Source organism: Dendropsophus ebraccatus, chromosome 10, assembly GCF_027789765.1.
Source record: "Dendropsophus ebraccatus isolate aDenEbr1 chromosome 10, aDenEbr1.pat, whole genome shotgun sequence".
In the NCBI taxonomy this organism is placed as follows: domain Eukaryota; kingdom Metazoa; phylum Chordata; class Amphibia; order Anura; family Hylidae; genus Dendropsophus; species Dendropsophus ebraccatus.
The window spans coordinates 57,831,246-57,848,049 of NC_091463.1; the positions used below are offsets into that span (position 1 = coordinate 57,831,246).

At 43.3% G+C, this 16,804-nt stretch overlaps 1 protein-coding gene across 1 annotated transcript; it reads right to left on the minus strand.

The window, feature by feature from the left end:
- Positions 1-12,884: 12,884 nt before the first annotated feature.
- On the minus strand, positions 12,885-16,657 carry NDUFA1 (NADH:ubiquinone oxidoreductase subunit A1). The gene is made up of 3 exons (XM_069942809.1): positions 16,457-16,657; positions 14,047-14,136; positions 12,885-12,988 (listed from the first exon to the last, which is right to left on the minus strand). Exons 1-3 carry the CDS (start codon positions 16,556-16,558, stop codon positions 12,968-12,970), a joined length of 213 nt encoding a protein of 70 aa, XP_069798910.1. The 5' UTR covers positions 16,559-16,657; the 3' UTR covers positions 12,885-12,967.
- Positions 16,658-16,804: the final 147 nt, after the last annotated feature.

The following is a 16,804-nucleotide window of genomic DNA, read 5'->3' on the forward strand; positions in this document are numbered from 1 at the left end:
ATTGGCCTCTCATATATGGTGCTCGTATGATTGCAGCCAACAGCACAAACCAGAGCGCTGTTATTCCTGTACTGCTGGCTGCTGAGGGGTTAACATCATTCCTTCAGCAAAGCTCCTATCCCCCCTCCGGCAATTACTGTGGCCCCCTCCTCTCTCCATCTCTGTGACAGCAGCGGTCCCCCTCCTCTCCCCCTCTCACCTTACCTCCCCCGGCCGGCCGGCACAGCAGCGTCCCAGCAAAAGCACAAGTGTAAGACCCCGTTCCCACTGAGGAAAGGTAGCGGAATTCCGAGACGGAATTGTCGGCCGCGGAATGCCGTTAGCCTCCCGCTCATAATGGGAGTCTATGGGAGGCGCGCGCTCCTGCTCTGTACGCACTGAAGAATGAACATGTTCATTCTTCAGCGCGGACAGGGCAGGAGCGCGCGCCTCCCATAGACTCCTATTATGAGCGGGAGGCTAACGGCATTCCGCGGCGGACAATTCCGTCGTGGAATTCCGCTACCTTTCCTCAGTGGGAACGGGGCCTAAGGAGAGGAGGGGGGGCCGCTGCTGTGAGTGAGGGAGAAGAAAGACAGTGCTGCGGCCGGGGGAGGAAAGGTGAGAGGGGGAGAGGAGGGGGACCGCTGCTGTCACAGAGATGGAGAGAGGAGGGGGCCACAGTAATTGCCGGAGGGGGGATAGGAGCTTTGCTGAAGGAATGATGTTAACCCCTCAGCAGCCAGCAGTACAGGAATAACAGTGCTCTGGTTTGTGCTGCTGGCTGCAATCATACGAGCTGCATATATGAGAGGCCAATGCTAGAGCACACATACAGCGGAGATAGGGAGACGCTGTATCTTACACAGTCCAGGCCCCGCCCCCTATGATGATGCAGCAGTGACAGGGGCTGTGTATGACACCCATAGAGGCATGATTACAGCGATACCCCGCCCCCCGAGGCCGTGACTACTTGATCTGAACAAACGCCCACATGACTACCTTTCTGGGATTTGCATACTGCGGGGACAGGATCAAAGTATGATTTTGGGGTGTGTGGGGCAGGGACAGACGTTACAGATATATGTGTGGGAAGTGTGTTAGACAGTGTATTAGCACAGACTATTGCCTTTATATCGATTTTTTTAGGTGATTGGTTCCCTTTAAAGCGTAACTGTCATTTCAAGGTAATTTTTTTGAAAACATTAAATATCAACAGTTCAAGCGATTTTAACCCCTTGCCTCTAAAGCCTGTTTTGGCCTTAATGACCAGGCTCATTTTTCAAAATCTGACCTGTCTCACTTTATGCGCTTATAGCTCAGTGATGCTTTAACGTATGCTAGCGATTCTAAGATTGTTTTTTTTTGTCACATATGGCATTAGTGGCAAAATTTGGTCACTACTTTGTGTGTTTTTTGTGAAAAACATCAAAATATCATGAAAAATTAGAAAATTTTGCATTTTATGAACTTCTGAAATTCTTTGCTTCTAAAAAAGGAAAACATAGCACATAAATTAGTTACTAAATCACATTACCAATATGTCCTCTTTATTCTGGCATAATTTGGGAAACATATTTTACTTTTTTAGGGTGTTACGGGGCTTAGAAATTTATTAGCAAATTATCACATTTTGTGAAAGTTTCCAAAACTGATTTTTTTTTAGGGACCAGTTCTTTTTTAAAATGGATTTAGGAGGCTTGTATACTGGAAACGCCCATAAGTGACCCCATTTTGGAAACTAAACACCTAAAGAATTAATCTAGGGGTATAATGAGCATTTTAACACTACAGGGGCTGGAGGAAAGTATTCACAATTAGGCCGTAAAAAAGCGAAAATTTAAATTTTCAAATAATATATACGTTTAGATTACAGTTTCTCATTTTCAAAAGGAACATGAGAAAAAAAGCATGCCAAAATTTGTAACGCAGGTTCTCCTGAATAAAACGGTACCCCATATGTGGGCGTAAACCACTGTATGGGCACACAGCCGGGCTCAGAAGGGAATTAGCTTTTTTAATGCAGATTTTGCTGAAGAAGTTTCTTAGCGCCAGGTGCATTTGCAGAGCCCCTGTAGTGTCCGCAGAACAGAATCCCTCAAAAGTCACCCCATTTTCGAAAGAACACCCCTCAAAGAATTCATCTTGGGGTAGGATGAGCATTTTGACCCCACAGGTATTAGAGTAAGTATTCAAAATTAGACAGTAAAAATAAAAAACACAAATTTTTCCAATAATATGTTTGTTTAGTTTGAAATTTCTCAATTTCACGAGGAACAAGAGAAAAAAAGTACCCCAAAATTTGTAATGCAGGTTCTCCTGAATAAAACGGTAACCCATATGTGGGCATAAACCTCTGTATGGGCACACAGCGGGGCTCAGAAGGGAAGGAGCGCCAATTAGCTTTTTTAATGCAGATTTTGCTGAAGAAGTTTCTGAGCGCCAGGTGCGGTTGCAGAGCCCCTGTAGTGTCCGCAGAAGAGAAACCCCCCAAAAGTCACCCCATTTTGGAAAGTACACCCCTCAAAGAATTCATCTTGGGGTGTGGTGACCATTTTGACCCCACAGGTATTAGAGGAAAGTATTTAAAATTAGACAGTAAAAATGAAAAACTTGAATTTTTCCAATAATATGTTCGTTTAGTTTGAAATTTCTCAATTTCACAAGGAACATGAGAGAATCCGTACCCCAAAATTTGTAACGCAGGTTCTCTTGAGTACAACGGTACCCCATATGTGGGCATAAACCACTGTATGGCCACACAGGAGGGCTCAGAAGGAAGGGAGCGCCAATTAGAATTTTCAGTTCAGATTTTGCTGAAGTAGTTTCTGAGCGCCAGGTGCGTTTGTAGTGCCCCTGTAGTGTCCGCAGAAGAGAACCCCCCCAAAAGTCACCCCATTTTGGAAAGTACACCCCTCAAAGAAGTCATCTTGGGGTGTGGTGACCATTTTGACCCCACAGGTATTAGAGAAAAGTATTCAAAATAAGACAGTAAAATTGAAAAACTAGAATTTTTCCAATAATATGTTCGTTTAGTTTGAAATTTCTCAATTTCACTAGGAACAGGGGAGAAGCTGCATACCAAAATCTGTAACGCAGGTTCTCCTGAGTAGAACGGTACCCCATATGTGAGTATAAACTACTGTATGGGCACACAGCCGGGCTCAGAAGGGAAGGAGCGCCAATTAGCATTTTCAGTGCAGATTTTTCCGAAGAAGTTTCTGAGCGCCAGGTGCGTTTGCAGTGCCCCTTGTAGTGTCAGCAGAATAGAACCCCCCCAAAAGTCACCCCATTTAGGAAAGCACACCCCTCAAAGAACTCATCTTGGGCTGCAGTGAGCGGTTTGACCCCACAGGTATTAGAGGAAAGTATTCAAAATAAGACAGTAAAAAGGAAAAACTCGAATTTTTCCAATAATATGTTCGTTTAGTTTAAAATTTCTTAATTTCACGAGGAATGGGAGAAAAAAAAATACCCCAAAATCTGTAACGCAGCTTCTTCTGAGTACCCCATATGTGGGCATAAACCACTGTATGGGCACACAGCCGGGCTCAGAAGGAAGGGAGCGCCAATTTGCTGGAGCAAAACCGCAGCTAGTAACAGTTATTAGAATAGCGCAGTTACTAAAATAAAATAAAAAAAATTAGATTACAGGTAATGTGGGGTGGTCACGAGCAACCTTGAGGTGGTTACGGGCAACCTTGAGGTGGTTACGGGCAACCTGGTGTGGTTATGGGCAACCTGCAGTGGTTACGGGCAACCTGCGGTGGTTACAGACAATCTGGGGTGGGTATGGGCAACGTGGGGTGGTAACGGGCAACGTGGGGTGGTAACAGGCAACGTGGGGTGGTAACGGGCAACGTGGGGTGGTAACGGGCAACGTGCGGTGGTTACGGATAAACTGAAGTGCTTATAGGTAATCTGGGATGGGTACTTGTAATTTGGGGTCGTTACAGGCAATCTGGCGTGGTTACGGGCAATCTGGAGAGGGTCACTGGCAATTTGGGGGGAATTATTTGATTAGGGGCAACCTGGGGGGGGTTACAGACAATCTGTGGTGGTTACGGGCAACATGGGGTGGTTACAGACAATCTGCGGTGGTTACGGGCAACATGGGGTGGTTACAGACAATCTGGGGTGGTTACGGATAAACTGAAGTGCTTATAGGTAATCAGGGGTGGGTGCATGTAATTTTGGGTGGTTACGCCAATCTGGTGTGGTTACGGGCAATCTGGAGGGGGTCACTAGCAACGTGTGTGAGTTAGAGGCAACGTGCGGTGGTTAGAGGCAACGTGCGGTGGTTACATGCAATCTGGGGGGTTACTGGCAATTCGGGGTGGTTACGGTCAACATGTGGTGGTTACGGGCAACGTGCGGTGGTTATGGGCAACGTGCGGTGATTGCGTGCAATCTGGGGTGATTACGGGCAACCTGGGGTAATTTGGGAGTAATTTTAGGGGTAATTTGGGAGTAAACTGCAATTATTACTATAATAAAAAGTGTGTGTTTTATTTTTTTGTATGTTTTTCACTTTTTGTACTTTTACACATTCATTTTCACTATATTACTATTCTAGGAGAGAGAGAGTAACAGTGCCTGCACTAAAAAACACCAAGAGAGGAAGTGGAGTGGTGGAGTGTACTGCAAGTGTAGCGTAGTGGGTTGGGGGGTCGTGGTGCTGCTCTCTGATAGCAAAAAAGGTATTGAACAGTCATATACATGTAGAAAAAATCAAGAGCGCACTCACCCCGTAAAATATCTTCGTCTTTATTGGTTCATATCAGGTTAAAAGCCATCCATGTACAGTCGGGTGGTAGACACGCCAGAGCACTTGAATCACACAGACGTGACAGCTGCTTCGCGCCCTGCCAGCGCTTCTATCAGACGTCACTACCTCCATCACGTTTACAGGTGTGTTATACACCTGATGACATAAGTGAGGGGGCGTTACTAAAAACAACATGTGATAAACTCTCTGTTAAAGGAACATACTGAGATCTATCCTATCATTTAGCCCACTAGGACCCTGAGCATTTGTAGCCAGAATCCAGCGTGCTTCTTTTTGTAAAAGTAATTTCTTTACATCTTGCCCGATTTTACCTTGTACTTTTTCCAGACCCATAAATTTAACTTTGCTGATATCGTTGTTATGGATGTCTTTCATGTGCCTTATAAAGCGTGTTGCCCCTACTTCAGTACGCAGAGATCGTATATGTTCGCTGAACCTGCGGTTTACACAACGAATAGTTTTACCTATGTAGTACAAACCGCAGGCACAGGTCATGGCATACACAACATTTTTACTACGGCAACATATCAGGTCTTTTATTTTTTGAGTGACTCCTCCCAGCGAAACCATTTTATTTTCACTATAGTACGGACACTAGGAACATGACCCACATTTGAAGTTCCCTTTAGGGACATTTTTAGTGAGCCAGTTCTCCTTATTTTTCTCATCTTGTAGTTTACTGTGAACTAATATATCTTTCAGGTTTTTGCACCTTTTAAAGGCAACCATTGGGATGTCCGGTACCTGTTCGGCGAGAATAGGATCCCGTTTTATCAGGTACCAATTTTCTTTTATAGATTTCCTGATTAGATTGGCTAAAGGAGAATATTTGAATGTAAATGCAAATTGAGAATTTTTATCTTTCTCTATTTTTTTAGAATTATTACTTTTTTTATACAATAGTTTTTTTCTATCTTGATTTAAAGCTCTGTCTTTACTTTTCTGTAATTCAGACAAAGGATACCCTCTCTGGGACAATCTGGTCATAAGTTCATTTGCTTTTTGTACAAAAGTATTATCATCACTGTTTATGCGGCGCAGCCGTAAAAACTGTCCGTAGGGAACTGCCTGTTTCGTGTGAACGGGGTGATAGCTGTTGTAGTGCAGAAGTGAGTTTGTAGCAGTAGGTTTTCGGTAACTGGAAGTGATGATCCGACTGTCTTTAATTGCGACCATCACATCCAGGAACTCAATTTCTTCAGGATGTATTTTCATAGTGAAACTCATATTGAACTTATTATTATTTAAATATGTGACAAAATAAAAAAAATCATTAGTCGTGCCTTTCCATAAAATGAAAATGTCATCAACAAAACGATGATAAATAAATTTGTTAATAAAACGGTTATGTTGTGAAAAAAATCATTTCTCTCTCTAACATAGCGAGATAGAGATTTGCGAGGGTACAAGCGACGGGCGTGCCCATCGCTGTACCCTCACACTGAACATACCAATTATTTTGGAACTGGAAGATGTTATTCTGTAAAATAAATTCAAGTGACTCACAAACGAAATCAATAAAGTCTGAAGTCCTGTCAGTATATTGTAACAGTGTCTTTATGGCTTGTACTGCAAGGTTATGAGGAATTTTAGTATATAGACTTTCTACATCTATCGTGCCCAGTATTGCGCCCTCCACTGAATTCACTTTGGCCAACATTTTAAGAAATTCATTAGTGTCTTTTATGAGGGCTGGCGCTCCCCCTAGGAGGGCTCTTAATAGCCAGTCTATATACTTGGACAGTGGTTCGGTGAGGGAGCCAACACCGGACATGATAGGTTGTCCAGGTGGAAGATTCTGGCCTTTATGTATCTTAAGTATATGATACCATACAGGTGGTCTGGGGTGTGTAGGTATAAGTTTTTCTGCTTTTTGTTTTTAAATAACCCCTTTGTCTACATATTTTTTTAGGAGCGTTTGAAGACGGCTCCTAGTCTCAGCGGTGGGACTTTCTTTCAGGGGACGGTAAGTATTAGGATTTTGTAGTTGCTTAAGGGCTTCGTTCACATAATCTTTTTTCCACATTAAAACCGTATTTCCCCCTTATCTGCCCTTTTTATGATTATGTCTTCCCTGTTACTTAACCATTTTAGGGCTTTTTTCTCTTCAGTTGTCAAATTACTAGGATCTTTAGGATAAATTTGGGCTCTAATTTGTTCCATTACTTTCATTTGGAACAGGTCCAAATTGCTTCCTGTAGGGATTGGGGGAGAAAAAGTAGAATTTATACCACCAGAAAATTCACTATGACAATTTTCATCATTATCACTCGAATAGTCCTCCATTAATTCAACGAGAGTGGATAGGCATTATATCTTCTTGATCTGTGGCTCCTGCTAGCGCAAAGCCTGTATTGCCACTATCAATAGGAATATCTCCTTCCTTAACTCTGTGATCAGGTCGTGTATTGACAGAAAAAAACTTTTTTAGATTTAATTTTCTTAAAGATTTAAAGAGGTCTATTTCAAAATTTACTCTATCAAATTCTTCAACAATACAAAAATTCAAACCTTTATGTAATAGTGACACGACCGAATCACTGAGCTCAATGTCAGTGAGATTTACTATTAGTGGTGGATCTATAAGTTCGGGTTGTGCCAAGACACTTGTTTGCGCTTCACACTCTCTGTTTTTCCTGTTTTTATTTTTCCTCTTGCTTCTTCGCGTTTTCCTTCTTCTAAAGGGACACTTGTGTTTCTTTCTTCTCCATTAGTTCCAGTTTCGTCATTTTGTTTGTTGTTTTTATGTAATTGTTTTTAAAGTTCCTTTTTTAGAAATAGATTTTTTATTGTTATTTTCTCTCTCTTTCTCTGTCCTTTCTTCTGCGGATGATGATTCTGACTCCGTCGTCCAAAAATCAGATGTTTTTTTATTTTTTGTATAGTTCATCTTTCTCTGCTGTTGATTATTCTTGTATTTATTGAATTTGTTTGCTTATGAAGGCTCTTCCCAATTCATAATCTGTTTTATCCCGGAGGAATTTGTCCTTCTTTTGTTCTTTGATCTCATTTTGCATTCTTATTAGGTTTTTTTCCAGTTTTTTTAGAAAGTCCATAAAGTCTTCTTCCTTCATTCTAGTACTTAGTTCTTTTTTGCTTTTACATAAATCGTTCGTAATCAATTCATATTCATTTTGTTTCAGAACGAGTTTGGTTAAATTCATGGCATGTACTTGGTGAAACGCATTCCATTCTTTTGTGAATTCAGCTTTATCATGGAATTGGGAGATTTCTTTATAGTTCCGTAGACCTCTAGGCGCTCTTTCACATTCAACATAAGATCTCAGCGATTTTATGGTCCAGAATAGTCTTAATTCTTTCTCGGCAAGATTAGAGATTTTGTATTCAAGGCTTTTGTTGCTTAGACCCTGTATTGTTTCCTTTTTATCACACAGAGTAAAAAAAGTGTTGGCGTCTACTCGACCTGCATGGTAAGTTTATGCCACAGCTGCTACTTCCATACTTTGTGCAAAGTATTCATTCATATTATCTTGCGACTCCATTTTAAACACCAGTGAAGAGTAGTCCTCCTTTTATTACTTCCTATTTGTGTTCTGTGCTAGGCATTCAACAAGAGGATTTGGTTTAAATTCTAGGAGAGAGAGTAACAGTGCCTGCACTAAAAAACACCAAGAGAGGAAGTGGAGTGGTGGAGTGTACTGCAAGTGTAGCGTAGTGGGTTGGGGGGTCATGGTGCTGCTCTCTGATAGCAAAAAAGGTATTGAACAGTCATATACATGTAGAAAAAAATCAAGAGCACACTCACCCCGTAAAATATCTTCGTCTTTATTGGTTCATATCAGGTTAAAAGCCATCCATGTACAGTCGGGTGGTAGACACGCCAGAGCACTTGAATCACACAGACGTGACAGCAGCTTCGCGCCCTGCCGGCGCTTCTATCAGACGTTGCTACCTCCATCACGTTTACAGGTGTGTTATACACCTAATGATGTAAGTGAGGGGGCGTGACTAAAAACAACATGTGATAAACTCTCTGTTAAAGGAACATACTGAGATCCTATTCTCGCCGAACAGGTACCGGACATCCCAATGGTTGCCTTTAAAAGGTGCAAAAACCTGAAAGATATATTAGTTCACAGTAAACTACAAGATGAGAAAAATAAGGAGAACTGGCTCTCTAAAAATGTCCCTAAAGGGAACTTCAAAGGTGGGTCATGTTCCTGGTGTCCGTACTATAGTGAAAATAAAATGGTTTTGCTGGGAGGTGTCACTCAAAAAATAAAAGACCTGATATGTTGCCGTAGTAAAAATGTTGTGTATGCCATGACCTGTGCCTGCGGTTTGTACTACATAGGTAAAACTATTGGTTGTGTAAACCGCAGGTTCAGCGAACATATACGATCTCTGCGTACTGAAGTAGGGGCAACACGCTTTATAAGGCACATGAAAGACATCCATAACAACGATATCAGCAAAGTTAAATTTATGGGTCTGGAAAAAGTACAAGGTAAAATCGGGCAAGATGTAAATAAATTACTTTTACAAAAAGAAGCACACTGGATTCTGGCTAAGAATGCTCAGGGTCCTAGTGGGCTAAATGATAGGATAGATCTCAGTATGTTCCTTTAACAGAGAGTTTATCACATGTTGTTTTTAGTCACGCCCCCTCACTTATGTCATCAGGTGTATAACACACCTGTAAACGTGATGGAGGTAGCGACGTCTGATAGAAGCGCCGGCAGGGCGCGAAGCAGCTGTCACCTCTGTGTGATTCAAGTGCTCTGGCGTGTCTACCACCCGACTGTACATGGATGGCTTTTAACCTGATATAAACCAATAAAGACGAAGATATTTTACGGGGTGAGTGCGCTCTTGATTTTTTCTACATGTATATCACTATATTACTATGATTACTGTGATATTTTCTATCACAGTAATCATAGTTCAGTGACAGAGACCAAATTGGTCTCTGTCACTTTAAATTTTCAGAGATGGCTGGTTGTGGAGCGCATGCGCACTTCACAACCAGCCAGGACGCCGAGGAGGAAGGAGCTCCAGGATCAGGTAACGTATATGGGGAGGGGGGGGGGTGACTGGGGGACGGGTTGTGACTGGGGGGATGGGGGGCCAACACACTGACACTTTTTATCCCGTGTCACCAATCATTTATAGTGAAAGGGGATAAAAAGTGCTTCTTTGCACTGGGAACAGGCGATCAGCGGTATATAGTATATACCGCTGATCACCTGTACCGGGACCACACGGGGGGGTCCCCGATCACTGCCCCATGCTCTCCGATACCTCCGGTGGCGGAGAGCATAGGGCTTTGATCATTTATTCATTTCCATCCCTGCAAACAAACATCGTTTGTTCGCAGGGATGGGGGCAGCCATCTTGGATGTGATGGCCGCCCGGGGAGGGGAGCGGGTTAGTGATCACCCACTAGGGGGGCTGATTTATACATTTTCATCTCCCCCCACCGTGGATTCACGGTGGGGGGAGATGAAAGCTGTCAGGGGCGCCGGTAATACCAGTTACTGGCGGATCGCTGCTATACCGTATCGGGGGAAGAGGGGAGGGGGCCTGGGGACATAGGAGAAGTGGCGGCGGGAGGAGGCAATGTGCTGCAGCCTCCTCCCGCCGCCCGATCGGCGGGAGGACTCCGAATCTCCCCATAGATGCTGCGGTCGCATTGACCGTGGCGTTTATGGGGTTAACTGCCCACGGGGAGCGCGGCTCCCCTCCGGGCAGAGGCAGCGGGAGGATGCTGAGTGACATAGCCTCCTCCCGCTGACCGATCACAGTTAGGGACAGCGGGGGGAGGCAGGGAAGCCATGACGTTTGGGGAACGTCATGTTGCGGGAACTACTTGTTTTACCTGACGTTCCCCAAACGTAATTTTGCGGCAAGGGGTTAAGAAACTCTGTAATAGGTTTTATAAACCAAAAAATTTACCTTCTGGACTGAAAAAGCAATCTCCTAGCCTCCCTCCTCACTGCAGAAGCAGCAGGATTTCTGTCTCCATTATGTGGCTATGGAGAGGGGAGGGGCTGTTAGGAGTGACTGAGCACGGAGCAGTCTTGCAAAGCACAACACCCTGCAACCTTCTCTCAGTAAGTTTATAGATAAGCACTGACCTTTCTGACCCCAGAATCCTGCAGTTTAGGTGCCCAGAGAGTCTACAAACAGCTGACCTTCATGTCACCTCTTCCTGCTCCCTCATCTCCCTCAGCCCCTCCCCCCTCCATAAGGATAGAATGGAGAGAGCAGAACCCGTCTTCACTGGCTTCTCTGTAATGAAGACGTGTTTGCCTGATAATGCACAGATAAGAAGTCAGGGGGGGAGGCAGGGAGATTGCTTCTTGAGTACAGAAGGAGGCTTTTTTGGCTGATAAAACCTATTACAGAGTTTCTTAAAATCGCTTATACTACTGATTTCTGCAATAAAAAAAAATATGACAGTTACACTTTAAGTTTAAACGTTATAAGTCTTAGCACATATATTACAGCTTTTAATTTTACTTGTGTAGATCCTTTCCTTCCTATGACTAAAAGCAAGACATCCAGGACAGCCAGTAGTAATATTCACATCAACATTTCATTACTAAAGGGAAACTAACAGCAGATTAGAAGACCCTAACCTTCTAGTTTCCATAGGGCAAGCTAATGGGCAAGAAGGAAGCTAATTTTATTAGTCATCTGCAGTGCCCTTTTTCTTCTTTGTTATTAACATGCTAATGAAGCATCTGGGTGCACTGGGAACAGGACTATACCCTTTGGTGCACCAATTCGCCTGCCTGCTGCCTCTTCATGAATATTCAAGCAGTGTACTACAGCAACACGACTTTAAGCACTCATCACAAGATTTAGGAAAAACGGCGGTTTGGATAGGTGCAAGGTGGATTCACACATTCCGTGTTTGCTCTGTTAAGCACGGATGGTGAATCTCTGTACTGGAGTGTTTCCCCACACAGCACGATGTATTGATATCATGATGGAAGCGGGACGACTGTTTGAATGTTCATGCGGCTGTGTCATTACGACGGCGCAATCATTCAAACAGGCTCCCTGCATAATATCAATACATGATGCCGTGTGAGGAAACATTCCAGTACAGGAATTCACCAACCTTGCTTCATGGAGCGAGCACAGAATGTGTGAATCCAGCCTAAGTAAACCTTCATTCTAAGGGCCCCCCTGCCCAATGGAAACATTCTGTGTAATTTGTGGTTACATCCACAGGTTAAATCGGGCGCTTTGCAGAACTGGGGGAGGGACTACCGCTCCCAGAGCATCAATCCACCTCCCCTAATGAATATCAATAGAGTGGGCCATCTGGATCGGATCTCTAAGAGTAGCAGTGCCGCCCCCAGTCCTCCAAAGTGCACAATTAGCCTGTAGATATGTTATTAAATACATTGGTACCTTGGTTTAAGAACTCACAGTTTTTCTAATTTGTGACTTGGTTTAAGAGCTCCCTGTACTGGGTGGGTGGGGGAGTATGGTCTGCATAGCGGGGTCTACAGCACTGTACTCAGGAAGTCTCCCTCACCTTCCAAATCATAGCAGATCCACTTCAGGCTGGGGCTTGCATCAGGGGACAGGACTGTGTGTGTGTGTGTGTGGGGGGGTAATCTCTCCATAGCTGTAACCCCTCTCTCCCCAGACAAAGAGTGCTGCATGTATGTGCCCACATCTGCCCTGTTCATTCCTTCATGCTCCCTGCAGTCTATCAGCCCTTGTGTTTCCCATCCTTTCTATTACTGTACAGTAACTTATAATATCACATATTCTGCTGTTTCTGAATGTTTGTTTCAGTTGTTCTACACATAATTTACAATAATAAATCATTATTTTTGGGGTGTGGAACCTATTGTCTGTATTTCTATGATTTATGGGAAAATGTGCTTTGGTTTAAGAGTGGATTTGGATTACACGCACAGTCTCAGAACGAATTATGCTCGTAATCCAAGGCGCCACTGTATATGGAAACAGCACCGAGGAGGAGGGTAAAAGACATAGCTTCATCCTCAGCGCTCTGTGCACAATAGGGAGATATCAGCAGGGTTAGATTTATGTAACCTGCGAATAGTTTCCTTTTAAATCAGCAATATCAAGACAACTTTAAACAAAATGAAATAAATACAGGCCCAACAATATTCATTGTTTCTTTTAATTTGTCCATATGTATTAGTGAACGCAGACATATGGGAAGATCTTCACGAATAACAATTCATCTTAATGGATATTTTCCAAGCCCTGAAAAAGAAAGTTGAATTGGAAAACAGAGTTAAACACAATTCAGCTGTACTACATCTGTGATATTTTTTCTGCAAACATATATTTTTAACTAAATTTCAAACTGGCTTGATACACTGGTTTCCTGTATATGCGTTAAGGACACTCTTACATGCCATGGTATCGGCTGCTGCCATGTGCATTCCTGAATGACTGGAAGCATCTGGACCTGCCACTTTTAAACACCAGCAAGTGTGGATGCCACCTACAATTATTGGTGAACTGCAGTAGAGGTGGTTGTCTGTAAAAGTGGCCTAATACAGTCCTCATTGATCTTCATATTTAATCTGCCCAAATCACATCATTTGCATAAACAATTTCCCTTCCAAAAGGGGAAGTATCAACCTTTTCAATGTCTTGTTCTTGACATGCCTACGTTCCTGCTGTGCTGCTCATGCGCAGTACAGCGGGTCCGGTCTGCTCCGTACTGCGCAGGTGCAGAAAGCCTCAGACTCATTGCTGGCAATGAGTTCGAGGCTTTTTTGCACCTGCGCAGTACTTTGTGTTTGTAAGCACTATTTAGAAAAGACAAAGACACGTGTAAATGTGTGTATTTCTGGCACAGATTTCTCTTGAAAACAGTGTCATATTTCACCCTCTAAGACAGTAATGAGGAACCTTTGGCTCCCCATGTGCTGAAAAACTACAATTCCCATCATGCCTGGACAGCCAAAGTGTCCCCATCCCTGCTCCAAGATGTGCCACAGGAGTGTACCTTGTAGGAATCTGCCAGCAGTTTTGACCCCTCTAAAATGCTGACGCCGCTAGATCTATAGTATGCCGTCAACTGATGGTTCTAGCAGTGTCCTGTATTGGCACTAAAGAGCACCGGTTAGGGTAGAGGAGTGTTTAGTGCACAGAGTCCTGGAAACTTTACAGCTCAGGTACACTAAGGATTGTGGTATAAGACAGATTAAAATATTTTTTTTCTTGCTTTACTGGTTTATGCATCACTTATCTAGTGCTGTCACCAATGTAAATGGGCCAAAACTGCTGAGCCAAGCGAGAATATTACTTACTTTTGATTTATAGTATAGCTGCTCCCCAGAAACTCTCTTGTCTCTTTGTAAAAGATACCACTGGTAGGGTAACAGGGCAATCCTCTTGTCCTGAGCGAAAGAAGAAATGTGTCACTAGTAGCTATAATATAGGAAACAGCTAAATGCACCAAACAGTGATGAATGATGGTACTGGGGAAAGAAAAAAACATGAAGCAGATAGGAATCCTTGCAATACAACATATTCTGCAACCTACTCATTGAACAGATCCTAGAATATTAAAGAAGTCTATCAAGTGGATTTTTTTCTGATAGCATACAGTAGCAATGCTTCTACAAAGAAACGTATGCAGCTATTCCCCCTGCTGTTAGGCCCTTATCTTATCTAAAAGCCTCCATGGAGTCTAATACACAGAGCAACAAGCTGCCCTATCAGGCCGATTCATCAGATGATCGCTCCATGTAATAAAGACAACGATCAGACGAAGAGACTATTATCTGATTGTTGTCTTTTAAACTTAAACCTACCTTAAAAGTCATTGGCTGCCAGCTGCACATCACTACGTTTCCTGCTCACAGCTAACACTTCTGGCCAGTCTCTTCAGTGACAGACCGCTCAGCCAATCACTGGACGCAGCACTGTCTTGTCCCAGCGAGTGATTGGCTAAGCAGCCTGTCACTGAAGATACGGGGCCAAAAGCGCGATCAGGGAACACAGGCAAAGGCTGCAGGACAACGGGGGAGAATAGAGAAGTAGAAAACTTCATTGTTTTTAATGTAGAAATTTAAGGGCTACAAGGACTTCGCGCTATATATATATATACACATATACAGACACAGCCCTTGCTGCACGATTATCGGGCCGCGTATGGGCTCAGTGAGTGCCAATCTAGCAGATCATCTCACGCTTGGGGCTTACGCAAACTGAGCAAAAGGTGAGGAATTAAAGAGGAATCCGCTCTTAAATTCTGCTTGAAATTCCTCCCATAAAATATGAACAGAGTAATGTCCCATTGTGTTTAATGGGATTTCCACTCTCTTGTTCACACTGCAGAATTTCACAGCAGTATTTTCTGCCGCAGATCTGCTAGAGGAGTCCTTTAGAAGTCAATGGGGCTTGAATTCTGCTTGCATTTTGCTCAAATTCTGCTCCTTCTGCCATCCATGTTATACAAGAATAGTTGGGTCCACCTGAATGAAAGATGCTTTTCATGTTTGGGAAAGACTCACGTAGGGAACACCTCCATGATGTCTACACAGCCTAACAGAACATGTGGATAGTGATTGTTGTAATGGGCCAACAGCTTTAAAAACAGAAACATAATGTAACTTATCACATATCGCTCCAACGAGCTATAGCATGTAGTGCTTAAAGGGAAGGTTCCCTGCAGCAGTGTATTAAGCTCTTGTGCAGCTCGTGGCACGTATCGGCTGCAGCAGCAACAGCTTTATACCTGAGAAAGAGAAGTATAATCCACGCCTGTCTGTGTCTAGTCACCACTCTGCCTGTCAGCGCGCTCAACGGGAATGAGTGACACGTAGAGAGGCCCGCTACTCAGTCCTTAAAGGGGTGGTTCAGCAAAAATAAAAATCTTTCAAATCAACCGGTGCCAAAAAGTGCCAGGGATTTGTTATTTACTTCTATTAAAAATCTCAAGTCTTCCAGAACTTATCAGTTGCTGTATGTCCTTCAGGAAGTGGTGTTTTCTTTCCAGTCTATAGAGCAGTTGAGGTCTTCCATAGGGATTTTAACTTTGCTGCACATTTCCTGTCTAAGACAGAGGTGGCAGCAGAGAGCATTGTGTCAGACTGGAAAGAATACACCACTTCATGTCGGACATACAGTAGCTGATAAGTACTGGAAGACTGAAGATTTTTTTTTTTTTTTTATAGAAGCAGATAAATCTCTAGCACTTTCTGATACCTGTTGATTTGAAAGAAAAACATTTTTCCTAGACTTCCTCTTTAAGGGGTTAAAAAGTACCTCTCATTAAAAGTCACTGTTGAGGCCTCACTGTTGAGATCTACTGTGATCAGGAGATACAGCCGGGGAGAGAGCAATTCCCACAATGTAGCCTCATAAACTTACATTGTGGCTACTGCACCTCTCCTGATTGTTGTGGACTCCTACCAATAAACACATTTGTTATGAAAATATATATATATATATATATATATATATATATATATACACATACACCCATTCAGTTATAACAAAATGTGTGACCACGCCCTTTCCTTGAAGCAACGCCCCCTTGTCATAGTGTGGCATAGTGTCTACAATAGATAATAAATGCGCAATATAGAGCTAAACCCTACTTGATGAATGTGGAGCAGTGATCCCAGCTATGGCTCTCCAGCTGATGCTGAAGCACAATCTCCTTCATGCCCTGACAGCGGAAGGACACAGTCCGGGCGGTGCAGCACTCACCTTGCCCCCGTGAGCGAAGCGGTTGAGGTGTAAGGTGGCTAATCCGGGGATCATGAGACATACGGTCATAATAGCGAATCCGGGCAGGATTTCATACCACATGACTCCGCTTCTCCGGTCTGCCCGGGAGATCTAGTCAAGAGAACACGGGAGCTGCTCAGGGTCACCGTGCCCAGACCAGCATGCACCGCGCACTAGTAATAGCACACAAATCCGCCATACTTGGTACTGGCAAATCTGCTGAACCAAAAAAAAAAAAAATACATTTAAGAATTATGAAAAGAACGATATGATTTTTTTTATTTACCACCCCAGAGCTCATGCTTATTTTCTGATACAATCCGACTT